The sequence below is a fragment of the Panulirus ornatus genome, chromosome 19 (genome assembly GCF_036320965.1).
Source record: "Panulirus ornatus isolate Po-2019 chromosome 19, ASM3632096v1, whole genome shotgun sequence".
NCBI lineage: Eukaryota > Metazoa > Arthropoda > Malacostraca > Decapoda > Palinuridae > Panulirus > Panulirus ornatus.
The window spans coordinates 7,206,352-7,221,308 of NC_092242.1; the positions used below are offsets into that span (position 1 = coordinate 7,206,352).

The 14,957-nt window shown below is 41.0% G+C and overlaps 1 protein-coding gene across 2 annotated transcripts in view; it reads right to left on the reverse strand.

Annotated features, from left to right (window-relative positions):
• The window catches only part of LOC139755360 (protein DOP1A), an 83,955-nt gene that overhangs the window by 39,691 nt on the left and 29,307 nt on the right, over nt 1-14,957 (reverse strand). For both annotated transcript variants that reach the window (XM_071673538.1, XM_071673537.1), the window contains exons 14-15: nt 13,046-13,172; nt 6,112-6,265 (exon numbers count right to left, since the gene is read on the reverse strand). In XM_071673538.1, coding sequence (XP_071529639.1) covers nt 6,112-6,265; nt 13,046-13,172 — 281 coding nt within the window. The remainder of the gene's footprint in view (nt 1-6,111; nt 6,266-13,045; nt 13,173-14,957) is intronic.

Consider the following 14,957-nt stretch of genomic DNA (forward strand, 5'->3'; position numbering starts at 1 on the left):
GATTTCCAGCCCCCCGCTCCCTCCCCTTTTAGTCGCCTTCTGCGACATGCAGGAAATACGTGGGAAGTATTCTTAATCCCCTATCCCCAGGGATAATATATATAATATATATATATAAGTGGATCATCTGTATATGCCTTCACCCTCTCAATCAATACCCTCCCATATAATTTACCAGGAATACTCAACAAACTTATACCTCTGTAATTTGAGCACTCACTCTTATCCCCTTTGCCTTTGTACAATGGCACTATGCACGCATTCCGCCAATCCTCAGGCACCTCACCATGAGTCATACATACATTAAATAACCTTACCAACCAGTCAACAATACAGTCACCCCCTTTTTTAATAAATTCCACTGCAATACCATCCAAACCTGCTGCCTTGCCGGCTTTCATCTTCCGCAAAGCTTTTACTACCTCTTCTCTGTTTACCAAATCATTTTCCCTAACCCTCTCACTTTGCACACCACCTCGACCAAAACAGATTGGGGAAGAGCAGTGTGGATTCAGAAGTGGTAGAGGATGTGTGGATCAGGTGTTTGCTTTGAAGAATGTATGTGAGAAATACTTAGAAAAGCAAATGGATTTGTATGTAGCATTTATGGATCTGGAGAAGGCATATGATAGAGTTGATAGAGATGCTCTGTGGAAGGTATTAAGAATATATGGTGTGGGAGGAAAGTTGTTAGAAGCAGTGAAAAGTTTTTATCGAGGATGTAAGGCATGTGTACGTGTAGGAAGAGAGGAAAGTGATTGGTTCTCAGTGAATGTAGGTTTGCGGCAGGGGTGTGTGATGTCTCCATGGTTGTTTAATTTGTTTATGGATGGGGTTGTTAGGGAGGTGAATGCAAGAGTTTTGGAAAGAGGGGCAAGTATGAAGTCTGTTGGGGATGAGAGAGCTTGGGAAGTGAGTCAGTTGTTGTTTGCTGATGATACAGCGCTGGTGGCTGATTCATGTGAGAAACTGCAGAAGCTGGTGACTGAGTTTGGTAAAGTGTGTGAAAGAAGAAAGTTAGGAGTAAATGTGAATAAGAGCAAGGTTATTAGGTACAGTAGGGTTGAGGGTCAAGTCAATTGGGAGGTGAGTTTGAATGGAGAAAAACTGGAGGAAGTAAAGTGTTTTAGATATCTGGGAGTGGATCTGGCAGCAGATGGAACCATGGAAGCGGAAGTGGATCATAGGATGGGGGAGGGGGCGAAACTTCTGGGAGCCTTGAAGAATGTGTGGAAGTCGAGAACATTATCTCGGAAAGCAAAAATGGGTATGTTTGAAGGAATAGTGGTTCCAACAATGTTGTATGGTTGCGAGGCGTGGGCTATGGATAGAGTTGTGCGCAGGAGGATGGATGTGCTGGAAATGAGATGTTTGAGGACAATGTGTGGTGTGAGGTGGTTTGATTAAGTAACGTAAGGGTAAGAGAGGTGTGGAAATAAAAACAGCGTGGTTGAGAGAGCAGAAGAGGGCGTTCTGAAATGGTTTGGGCACATGGAGAGAATGAGTGAGGAAAGATTGACCAAGACGATATATGTGTCAGAGGTGGAGGAAACGAGAAGTGGGAGACTAAATTGGAGGTGGAAAGATGGAGTGAAAAAGATTTTGTGTGATCGGGGCCTGAACATGCAGGAGGGTGAAAGGAGGGCAAGGAATAGAGTGAATTGGATCGATGTGGTATACCGGGGTTGATGTGCTGTCAGTGGATTGAATCAGGGCATGTGAAGCGTCTGGGGTAAACCATGGAAAGCTGTGTAGGTATGTATATTTGCGTGTGTGGACGTATGTATATACATGTGTATGGGGGTGGGTTGGGCCATTTCTTTCGTCTGTTTCCTTGCGCTACCTCGCAAACGCGGGAGACAGCGACAAAAAAAAAAAAAAAAAATGTGCTGAGAGGTGCAACTGGAGGGATGTCTGATCATTTTCTTGTGGAGGCTAAGGTGAAGATTTGTATGGGTTTTCAGAAAAGAAGAGTGAATGTTGGGGTGAAGAGGGTGGTGAGAGTAAGTGAGCTTGGGAAGGAGACTTGTGTGAGGAAGTACCAGGAGAGACTGAGTACAGAATGGAAAAAGGTGAGAACAATGGAAGTAAGGGGAGTGGGGGAGGAATGGGATGTATTTAGGGAATCAGTGATGGATTGCGCAAAAGATGCCTGTGGCATGAGAAGAGTGGGAGGTGGGTTGATTAGAAAGGGTAGTGAGTGGTGGCATGAAGAAGTAAGAGTATTAGTGAAAGAGAAGAGAGAGGCATTTGGACGATTTTTGCAGGGAAAAAATGCAATTGAGTGGGAGATGTATAAAAGAAAGAGACAGGAGGTCAAGAGAAAGGTGCAAGAGGTGAAAAAGAGGGCAAATGAGAGTTGGGGTGAGAGAGTATCATTAAATTTTAGGGAGAATAAAAAGATGTTCTGGAAGGAGGTAAATAAAGTGCGTAAGACAAGGGAGCAAATGGGAACTTCAGTGAAGGGCGCAAATGGGGAGGTGATAACAAGTAGTGGTGATGTGAGAAGGAGATGGAGTGAGTATTTTGAAGGTTTGTTGAATGTGTTTGATGATAGAGTGGCAGATATAGGGTGTTTTGGTTGAGGTGGTGTGCAAAGTGAGAGGGTTAGGGTAAATGATTTGGTAAACAGAGAAGAGGTAGTAAAAGCTTTGCGGAAGATGAAAGCCGGCAAGCCAGCATGTTTGGATGGTATTGCAGTGGAATTTATTAAAAAAGGGGGTGACTGTATTGTTGACTGGTTGGTAAGGTTATTTAATGTATGTATGACTCATGGTGAGGTGCCTGAAGATTGGCGGAATGCGTGCATAGTGCCATTGTACAAAGGCAAAGGGGATAAGAGTGAGCGCTCAAATTACAGAGGTAAGACAGCGGGAGACAGCGACAAAGTATAAAAAAAAAAAAAAAAAAAAGTTTGTTGAGTATTCCTGGTAAATTATATGGGAGGGTATTGATTGAGAGGGTGAAGGGATGTACAGAGCATCAGATTGGGGAAGAGCAGTGTGGTTTCAGAAGTCGTAGAGGATGTGTGGATCAGGTGTTTGCTTTGAAGAATGTATGTGAGAAATACTTAGAAAAGCAAATGGATTTGTATGTAGCATTTATGGATCTGGAGAAGGCATATGATAGAGTTGATAGAGATGCTCTGTGGAAGGTATTAAGAATATATGGTGTGGGAGGAAAGTTGTTAGAAGCAGTGAAAAGTTTTTATCGAGGATGAAAGGCATGTGTACGTGTAGGAAGAGAGGAAAGTGATTGGTTCTCAGTGAATGTAGGTTTGCGGCAGGGGTGTGTGATGTCTCCATGGTTGTTTAATTTGTTCATGGATGGGGTTGTTGGGGAGGTGAATGCAAGAGTTTTGGAAAGAGGGGCAAGTATGAAGTCTGTTGGGGATGAGAGAGCTTGGGAAGTGAGTCAGTTGTTGTTCGCTGATGATACAGCGCTGGTGGCTGATTCATGTGAGAAACTGCAGAAGCTGGTGACTGAGTTTGGTAAAGTGTGTGAAAGAAGAAAGTTAAGAGTAAATGTGAATAAGAGCAAGGTTATTAGGTACAGTAGGGTTGAGGGTCAAGTCAATTTGGAGGTAAGTTTGAATGGAGAAAAACTGGAGGAAGTAAAGTGTTTTAGATATCTGGGAGTGGATCTGGCAGCGGATGGAACCATGGAAGCGGAAGTGAATCATAGGGTGGGGGAGGGGGCGAAAATCCTGGTAGCCTTGAAGAATGTGTGGAAGTCGAGAACATTATCTCGGAAAGCAAAAATGGGTACGTTTGAAGGAATAGTGGTTCCAACAATGTTGTATGGTTGCGAGGCGTGGGCTATGGATAGAGTTGTAAGCAGGAGGGTGGATGTGCTGGAAATGAGCTGTTTGAGGACAATGTGTGGTGTGAGGTGGTTTGATCGAGTAAGTAATGTAAGGGTAAGAGAGATGTGTGGAAATAAAAAGAGCGTGGTTGAGAGAGCAGAAGAGGGTGTTTTGAAATGGTTTGGGCACATGGAGAGAATGAGTGAGGAAAGATTGACCAAGAGGATATATGTGTCGGAGGTGGAGGGAACAAGGAGAAGTGGGAGACCAAATTGGAGGTGGAAAGATGGAGTGAAAAAGATTTTGTGTGATCGGGGCCTGAACATGCAGAAGGGAGAAAGGCGGGCAAGGAATAGAGTGAACTGGATCGATGTGGTATACCGGGGTTGACGTGCTGTCAGTGGATTGAATCAGGGCATGTGAAACGTCTGGGGTAAACCATGGAAAGTTGTGTGGGGCCTGGATGAGGAAAGGGAGCTGTGGTTTCGGGCATTATTGCGTGACAGCTGGAGACTGAGTGTGAACGAATGGGGCCTTTGTTGTCTTTTCCTAGTGCTACCTCACACACATGAGGGGGGAGGGGGATGGTATTCCATGTGTGGCAAGGTGGCGATGGGAATGAATAGGGGCAGACAGTGTGAATTGTGTGCATGGGTATATATGTATGTGCCTGTGTGTGTATATATATGTGTACATTGAGATGTATATGTATGTATATTTGCGTGTGTGGGCGTGTGTGTGTATACATTATGTATGGGGGTGGGTTGGGCCATTTCTTTCGTCTGTTTCCTTGCGCTACCTCGCAAACGCGGGAGACAGCGACAAAGCAAAATAAAACATAAAAAACATATATGTTGGTTCCAACATTGTTGTATGGTTGCGAGGCGTGGGATATGGATAGAGTTGTGCGCAGGAGGGTGGATGTGCTGGAAATGAGATGTTTGAGGACAATGTGTGGTGTGAGGTGGTTTGATTGAGTAAGTAATGTAAGGGTAAGAGAGATGTGTGGAAATAAACACAGCGTGGTTGAGAGAAGAGGGTGTTTTGAAATGGTTTGGGCACATGGAGAGAATGAGTGAGGAAAGATTGACCAAGAGGATAGATGTGTCGGAGGTGGAGGGAACGAGGAGAAGTGGGAGACCAAATTGGAGGTGGAAAGATGGAGTGAAAAAGATTTTGAGTGATCGGGGCCTAAACATGCAGGAGGGTGAAAGGCGGGCAAGGAATAGAGTGAATTGGATCGATGTGGTATACCGGGGTTGACGTGCTGTCAGTGGATTGAATCAGAGCATGTGAAGCATCTGGGGTGGACCATGGAAAGTTGTGTGTGGCCTGGATGTGGAGGGGGAGCTGTGGTTTTGGGCATTATTGTGTGACAGCTGGAGACTGAGTGTGAATGAATGAGGCCTTTGTTATCTTTTCCTAGCACTGCCTCACACACATGAGGGGGGAGGGGGATGGTATTCCATGTGTGGCGAGGTGGTGATGGGAATGAATAAGGGCAGACAGTGTGAATTGTGTGCATGGGTATATATGTATGTGTCTGTGTGTGTATATATATGTGTACATTGAGATGTATAGGTATGTATATTTGTGTGTGTGGACGTGTGTGTGTGTGTGTGTGCATGTGTATGGGGGTGGGTTGGGCCATTTCTTTCGTCTGTTTCCTTGCGCTACCTCGCAAACGCGGGAGACAGCGACAAAGCAAAAAAAAAAAAAAAAATATTTCTTTCTTTTCTTTCATACTATTCACCATTTCCCGCATTAGCGAGGTAGCATTAATAACAGAGGACTGGGCCTTAGAGGGAATATCCTCACCTAGCCCCCTTCTCTGTTCCTTCTTTTGGAAAATTAAAAAAAAAACGACAGTGGAGGATTTCCAGCCACCCGCTCCCTCCCCTTTTAGTCGCCTTCTACGACACGCAGGGAATACGTGGGAAGTATTCTTTCTCCCCTATCCCCAGGACTGGGCCTTTGAGGGAATATCCTCACCTGGCCCCCTTCTCTGTTTCTTCTTTTGAAAAAAAAAAAAAAAAATGATGTATGTATGTGTCTGTGTGTGTATATATATGTGTACATTGAGATGTGTAGGTATGTATATTTGTGTGTGGACATGTATGTATATACATGTGTATGGGGGTGGGTTGGGCCATTTCTTTCGTCTGTTTCCTTGCGCTACCTCGCAAACACGGGAGACAGCGACAAAGCAAAATAATAATTATAATAATACACCACATGAAAACTAACAATACTAATCTACTACATCTAAATCTGGTGCATCCTTGTATAAAACTACCACAACTTACGAATGGTTGCGCAAGTATGGAACAACATGTGCCATTATGTTGGTGAGCAAAGGTACAACTTTGTCTTTTTCTTCACTGACATATAAAACATCCAGCAATGGTGCTAGTAGCTCTGCAAGGACACTGAGGGCTGCCACACTGTAAGCTGATTCATCTGAAATTCAATGCAGGAAGAATTTCATGAGTCTTGGAATGAAGTGAGATGTGTGGGCTGAGTTTAAATTAGGTACAATGAAAAGTTTTTGTTATGAAAGTTGAGAAAGTAATGAAAGTTCCATGGATCCTAAATGGTTTTTGAATTAGGTATATGAGTTTGTATACATGGTTAAGCACTGTTTTTGCTTATAATGCATAAAACATTACAGCTTGTTGCATGGGTCAATAAGTGGCATAAAAGTGATGGAAAGGGGTGAATGATTTAAAAACACTTTCCTGCTAATGCTACTTGGTGATAAGATAAAACTTTCTCTACACACCATTTTCAACATAATCATTCACAGTACTCCAGTGAGACATTCTTTCACTCACATTTTCTCACCATCAGTAAAACCTCCACATTTCCTCACAATTTTTACAACTTAACATTTGGTCTTGCTATGTCTTTCCATTTACTTATTCTATCCTTACCCACAATTACTCTTTCAGTCATTCTATCACAGTCCTCCATCTTTTATTCTGTCAAACATTACCTTTACAATGTTGTGTCTCCTGATTTCCTTATTCCTCATTCTAATCTGTTTCCCTTAACTTCATAGGCACTATCCACAAAATCCATCTCAACTGCTTGTATTGCACTATGTACCACATACCTATTCTGGAGGTGTTATCAGAGTCTATCTGCCTGTGGTTACACCATGACTGGAAAAAATCACTTTAAAAAGGGATGCAGTTGACAAAAGAGTCAAATCTCACTGATTCACTTCTCGTTCCAAAGGAAAGCAATCATACCCCTGCTTCTGACTGCACCACAGTTTTGAGCAGCAGGAGCCCTATAAAAGGGGTCCTGAGGTTATAAATAATGATGGAACTAACAATATTTCATCTGGGAACTTGATAACATCCTAAAATCCCCCAAACCACCTAACTCCCATTCCACTTACCATCCTGTATCACTGATGTCTTCAGCATCCAAATTCCTAAAAAGACTCAAGGAAAATATTCCATTCCCATCAGCATCACAAGGCACCCAACACATTAATCACTTCATTACTACCCTTGCCCACAAATCTCACATGGCATGTCCTAGATAGTCTAAACAGCCACAACCTCCCTCTCATGCAGTATTACTGATCCTATACATCAACAAAGCATCTAACACCTCACACAATAGATACCTGACACCATCCTCCATAAAAATGACAAAAATAGTTAGCCAACTCCACAGCTTGCTGCCAAGCCATTTACATAAGGAGTCACTGCAAAAATCCTCAAGCTCTACAAAAGAGTTCCCCAAACAGCAGCTCTTTCTCTATCCTCTTTGATCTCTTCCTACATGACCTTCCATCATCTCCAATTGGCTGCAGTGTGAAAGTCCTTTCATATGAATAAAATCCAATCTAACCCAACAAAGTTCCAATAATAATGGGTTCAACATATGATACATATATGACATTCACTCCCCACAACACAAATATCAAAACAAAATCTAAAGATAAACTAAATGTCCTTATAACACTTACTGGCACCAAATTTTGGACAGAAAACCAATCACTTAGTATCCTCAACAAACAATCCATCCACTCTTCCCAAATTACACTTCACTTGCCTGGTCATCCATCTTGTCAAAAGCCAATATAACAAAGCTGCAAACCACAAAAAAAAATCACTCAGAACAATCACTAAGAGCCAAAAGCATTCCACAACTCTATAATGAAACAAAAATATTCCCAATTCAATCTCATCTCAAATTACTTACCACCTTGGTCTTTGCAGAAACACTAAACCCTTCTTATCCAAACTAATCCATAACAAGCTATAAACCTCTTAGGAGAATGAAAGTTTACCCTGTCTCACACTTCAACGATCTATAATCATACAACCTATACTATATTCTCACCAACAAATACAACACTGACAAAATATATACATACCAAAATAAACTCACAAGCACTATGCAAGTACTCTTCTAACCCAGTCTTAAATAATACCCCAGCAGATATACATTCATTTGAAACTCTACTCACCACAAATGAATGGGTTACCCTTTCTCTGCACTCTGCACACTTACCCACATCTCCAATATCATGAACACCATTTCAACATCACAAGACCCCTCATTCCCAAAGGCAACTTCCATGCTGTAGACAATGAAAACTTACCCTCAACTGTCATGTGCTCATCCCCCATAAAGACACACACAAAGCATCACAGTAATTTTTGACCTACGGTCGTTTCCACCCAGTGAACGAGGCCTGCTTCCTGAGACGTGTGGACGCCTCACTGAAAGGGCTTCTGAGGCTAGGAGGTAAAGGTTCCTAAATGCTACTCCCACCTTAACAAGCTGGCATTCAAAGGCAATGAACAATGGTCTCATTTCCAGCATAGTTGTCATGTACAATGTACTGTAACCAATACCAGTCAAGACCCACAGGCTATATCACAGTTTACCTTGAGCACTTAACATGTAAATGCAAATAAAGATGAACTTTAATAATTGTTTTAATCATAAGAAACAAACTACTTTACAAAGGAGGTTGACTAGGTATCTACATACCGTATACACTTGTCTATAAGTCTATCTTGTGTATAGGTCAAACCTTGATTTCTGGCTAAGAAATCATCAATTTATGATATGACTCATGTATAGGTTGATCCAAGTTTTTGAGGGTAACAGAACAACAAATCATGGTATAAAGCTCCATATTTTATGGCATATAAAACTTATTTCAGAAAATCCTTACTAAAAAACACTCTATGTTCTAAAAACTGTGGGTAGCTGAGCCTAAAACACTTAGCATTAAAGGCAAATTGCTTACAATTTATCATTACAGCACTTTATACTGAAATGCAGGTAGTTTCAGTAAAAATATTGTATATTTCCATTCAAATTTTAATTCAAATCAATTAGGATAGAATACAATTGTAACAAAAGTCTTTTAAACTGAAAACAATTTGAAAGGTGATTACAGAAACATCTTTTGAACGATGAAAGAAAGTGACAGTCGACTGTTTTCATCACGATTTCATCCCAACTTCCACTATAATACATACGTCATTTCAGCAAAAATATTACATTTCTGTTAATGTATTATATCAAACAAAGTAAGAACACAATATCATTGTAATATAACAGTATTCTAACAGAAAACTATCAAAAAACAAGTAACATCTCTTGACCACTGGAAAGTTAGGCAAAGTCTTTTGTTTTCGTTATGTATTCTATCCTGTTTTACATTGAAGTACATCACATTTCAGCAAAGCTACTATTCATTTCTGGGAATATATTCATTCATGCACAGTAAAGGTAAAATAAACTTCTGATATAAGTTTTTTAACTGAAAATGATTCGAAAAACACATACCGTCTAGCTGATAAGGCAGAGACCTAGTTCCAGAGGCTTTGCCTTTGCACTGGCCCTTTCTAAACAGCCTTTAATATCACCATATGCTGAAACTGTGTTTATACTTTCATTGTCTAGCTTCTTATTTTCCTGAAATATGACAAGTTTGTACATGGTACAATGTTTCAGTACTTTCAATCACTAACTGGTACATATTTCCATTGTTTACTGGCAGTAACTGGTAAACATTTTTCATGTCTGAAGCTAAAATTTGCTCCTTGCCCTTCTCATCATGCATGGATTTCAACCTAATGAAACTACTGCCCATGTATAGGTCAACCCCTGATTTCTTGCTTAAAAATCTGGTCTTATAAACTCAAACTATACATGAATGTATATTTTTTTTTTTTTATATACTTCGTCGCTGTCTCCCGCGTTTGCGAGGTAGCGCAAGGAAACAAACGAAAGAAATGGCCCAACCCCCCCCCATACACATGTATATACATACGTCCACACACGCAAATATACATACCTACACAGCTTACCATGGTTTACCCCAGACGCTTCACATGCCTTGATTCAATCCACTGACAGCACATCAACCCCGGTATACCACATCGCTCCAATTCACTCTATTCCTTGCCCTCCTTTCACCCTCCTGCATGTTCAGGCCCCGATCACACAAAATCTTTTTCACTCCATCTTTCCACCTCCAATTTGGTCTCCCTCTTCTCCTTGCTCCCTCCACCTCCGACACATATATCCTCTTGGTCAATCTTTCCTCACTCATTCTCTCCATGTGCCCAAACCACTTCAAAACACCCTCTTCTGCTCTCTCAACCACGCTCTTTTTATTTCCACACATCTCTCTTACCCTTACGTTACTCACTCGATCAAACCACTTCACACCACACATTGTCCTCAAACATCTCATTTCCAGCACATCCATCCTCCTGCGCACAACTCTATCCATAGCCCACGCCTCGCAACCATACAACATTGTTGGAACCACTATTCCTTCAAACATACCCATTTTTGCTTTCCGAGATAATGTTCTCGACTTCCACACATTCTTCAAGGCCCCCAGAATTTTCGCCCCCTCCCCCACCCTATGATCCACTTCCGCTTCCATGGTTCCATCCGCTGCCAGATCCACTCCCAGATATCTAAAACACTTCACTTCCTCCAGTTTTTCTCCATTCAAACTCACCTCCCAATTGACTTGACCCTCAACCCTACTGTACCTAATAACCTTGCTCTTATTCACATTTACTCTTAACTTTCTTCTTCCACAAACTTTACCAAACTCAGTCACCAGCTTCTGCAGTTTCTCACATGAATCAGCCACCAGCGCTGTATCATCAGCGAACAACAACTGACTCACTTCCCAAGCTCTCTCATCCCCAACAGACTTCATACTTGCCCCTCTTTCCAAAACTCTTGCATTTACCTCCCTAACAACCCCATCCATAAACAAATTAAACAACCATGGAGACATCACACACCCCTGCCGCAAACCTACATTCACTGAGAACCAATCACTTTCCTCTCTTCCTACACGTACACATGCCTTACATCCTCGATAAAAACTTTTCACTGCTTCTAACAACTTTCCTCCCACACCATATATTCTTAATACCTTCCACAGAGCATCTCTATCAACTCTATCATATGCCTTCTCCAGATCCATAAATGCTACATACAAATCCATTTGCTTTTCTAAGTATTTCTCACATACATTCTTCAAAGCAAACACCTGATCCACACATCCTCTACCACTTCTGAAACCACACTGCTCTTCCCCAATCTGATGCTCTGTACATGCCTTCACCCTCTCAATCAATACCCTCCCATATAATTTACCAGGAATACTCAACAAACTTATACCTCTGTAATTTGAGCACTCACTCTTATCCCCTTTGCCTTTGTACAATGGCACTATGCACGCATTCCGCCAATCCTCAGGCACCTCACCATGAGTCATACATACATTAAATAACCTTACCAACCAGTCAACAATACAGTCACCCCCTTTTTTAATAAATTCCACTGCAATACCATCCAAACCTGCTGCCTTGCCGGCTTTCATCTTCCGCAAAGCTTTCACTACCTCTTCTCTGTTTACCAAATCATTTTCCCTAACCCTCTCACTTTGCACACCACCTCGACCAAAACACCCTATATCTGCCACTCTATCATCAAACACATTCAACAAACCTTCAAAATACTCACTCCATCTCCTTCTCACATCACCACTACTTGTTATCACCTCCCCATTTGCGCCCTTCACTGAAGTTCCCATTTGCTCCCTTGTCTTACGCACTTTACTTACCTCCTTCCAGAACATCTTTTTATTCTCCCTAAAATTTAATGATACTCTCTCACCCCAACTCTCATTTGCCCTTTTTTTCACCTCTTGCACCTTTCTCTTGACCTCCTGTCTCTTTCTTTTATACATCTCCCACTCAATTGCATTTTTTCCCTGCAAAAATCGTCCAAATGCCTCTCTCTTCTCTTTCACTAATACTCTTACTTCTTCATGCCACCACTCACTACCCTTTCTAATCAACCCACCTCCCACTCTTCTCATGCCACAAGCATCTTTTGCGCAATCCATCACTGATTCCCTAAATACATCCCATTCCTCCCCCACTCCCCTTGCTTCCATTGTTCTCACCTTTTTCCATTCTGTACTCAGTCTCTCCTGGTACTTCCTCACACAGGTCTCCTTCTCAAGCTCACTTACTCTCACCACCCTCTTCACCCCAACATTCACTCTTCTTTTCTGAAAACCCATACAAATCTTCACCTTAGCCTCTACAAGATAATGATCAGACATCCCTCCAGTTGCACCTCTCAGCACATTAACATCCAAAAGTCTCTCTTTCGCACGCCTGTCAATTAACACGTAATCCAATAACGCTCTCTGGCCATCTCTCCTGCTTACATAAGTATACTTATGTATATCTCGCTTTTTAAACCAGGTATTCCCAATCATCAGTCCTTTTTCAGCACATAAATCTACAAGCTCTTCACCATTTCCATTTACAACACTGAACACCCCATGTATACCAATTATTCCCTCAACTGCCACATTACTCACCTTTGCATGAATATATATATAGTAATATATATGAAATAAAATTGTACAATGTAACCCTAAGAAATCTGTCTGAGAGGGTCCTAGTATTACACCAGGACCCCTTTTCAGGGGTTCATACAGCTCTAAGGCTGCACTATACTCACTAGCAGGGAAGAATGGACTCCTTTGAAACTATAAATCCTTTAATAGGGATATACTGTTTTGTCAACTGATGATAATACAACCTTGATAAAGGTGACTTTTCACTTGCAATGTCACCTCAAGCAGGCAGTCTGACAACACCAGGAAATGAGATTAATATATTTAGGAAAACAAGCATGGAGATATCTTACCATTCACACCTTCTTTTTTCTCAGTGTTTTCTGTCTTGACAGTGAGATTTCGTCTTAACCATGTGGTCTGTTCGAGTCCTGACCCAGCAATGTTACTGCAGCAATCGAGTAGTTTGCTTGACACTTCCTGCAATGAAATACATACAAATCTTGCAAGAAATTCTACTCTATAAAATAAATAAATGGTGTTTCCAAAAACTGTGAAAAATGCCAACTGGTAGTGAAGGTAGAATGGTACATGACAAGCTAAAAATATATGTAGAATATCAAAAACCTATATTTCTAAAATATGTGGTCCAAACCATTCAAGATTACTGCTAAATTGGAGCATGAGTTTCTAATAAACAACTGAAGTCAATGTTTACTGTTTTATTTTGTATATATTTCTATATTATCCCTAAAGATTAGGGAGAAAGATAACTACTCATATGGTAAAAGGCAACTAAAAATACTTACTTACCTTACTTACCTTCAATGGGATTTTGCTGGAAAGGCAGGGCTAATGTAATTCCTTGATATTATTATCATCAAGTCTAGGTATATCAAGGACAGACTTCAGCCAGACTTCAATGCAAGTTTCTTAAGTCTCCTGGAGCTGAACCAAGAAAACTTTCATATTTCTTTACTGGATGTTTGTATGTTTATCCTTGACATCGTTTTAGTATGTTCCTAGGAGTAACTCCAAATCTGATATTTCTGAACCTACACTGTTGATAGGCTTTCAGTATTAAGGTATTAATCATGCCTTCTATATGCTCCCAAGCCTATGCTGTCATGTAATGATCTTCTCTTCTCAAACTGTAGAGCCAGGAGGAGAAGAAGAAATGGCACTCATTGTCCACAGCCACTCTCTAGCTGTCGGATATAATGCATAAAAACAGAAGGACTCCCTTTCCACAGCTAAATCCCATACACAATTCTGTGGTTTCTCATTACCATTTCATATGCCTTAGTTCAGCCTAATGGTAGAAAGATATTCCCTATGTACCACATCACTCCAATTCACTCTAGCTCATGCATACCTCACACCCTCCTGCATGTGCAGGCCCTGATAACTCAAAGTCCCTTTCACTCCATTCTTTCATTCTGTCCTCAATAATAAATGATAGTGGACAAATGCAAACATTCAAGATAGATACAAGGTGCAAGAATGGGCAAAATCTAGTCTGCATTAAATTTTTAATCTAAAGAATCTAAAAATTATGTTGATCATATGCATGAACTGCAAATCAACTTCCTGGAGATTGCAGTGCCAAAGTATCAAAATATTTTTGAGACTAAATGTTGTGATTATCAGTGAAATATTCTTAACCTCAACTCTAAACTAAGGTTTCCTTTCCTACCTTAAACATTCATGTTTTTCTAGTTTCTAATAAATTGTATCTAAACTTCTTTTCTTCTTTTAAACTATTCGCCATTTCCCGCGTTAGCGAGGTAGCGTTAAGAACAGAGGACTGGGCCTTTTTTGGAATATCCTCACCTGGCCCCCTCTGTTCCTTCTTTTGGAAAAAAAAAAAAAAAAAAAAAAATTTCTTATAATCAGAGTAGCGGTTAGCATTCCCAACGGGGACGCATTCATGGGCAAAGGTTCTAATCCTGGTTGAAGCAGTCAGTCCACAGTCAACCCATCTGTTCATCCACCCCTACGAGGTAGATCAATAAAGTGGATACCTGGCTCGGGCTAGGGGTAGCACCAGGAATGGATGAAGGCAAGCAAGTATGAATATCATTGAGTATATATGTATATGCCTGTGTATATGTATGATTGTGTATATGTTGATATGTATATGAGCATTTATGTATATGGGTATATGTTGATATGTATATGGGGGTTTATGTATATGTGTATATGAGTGGATGGGTCATTCTTCATCTGTCTCCTGGCGCTACCTCATTGATGCATAAGGTGGCA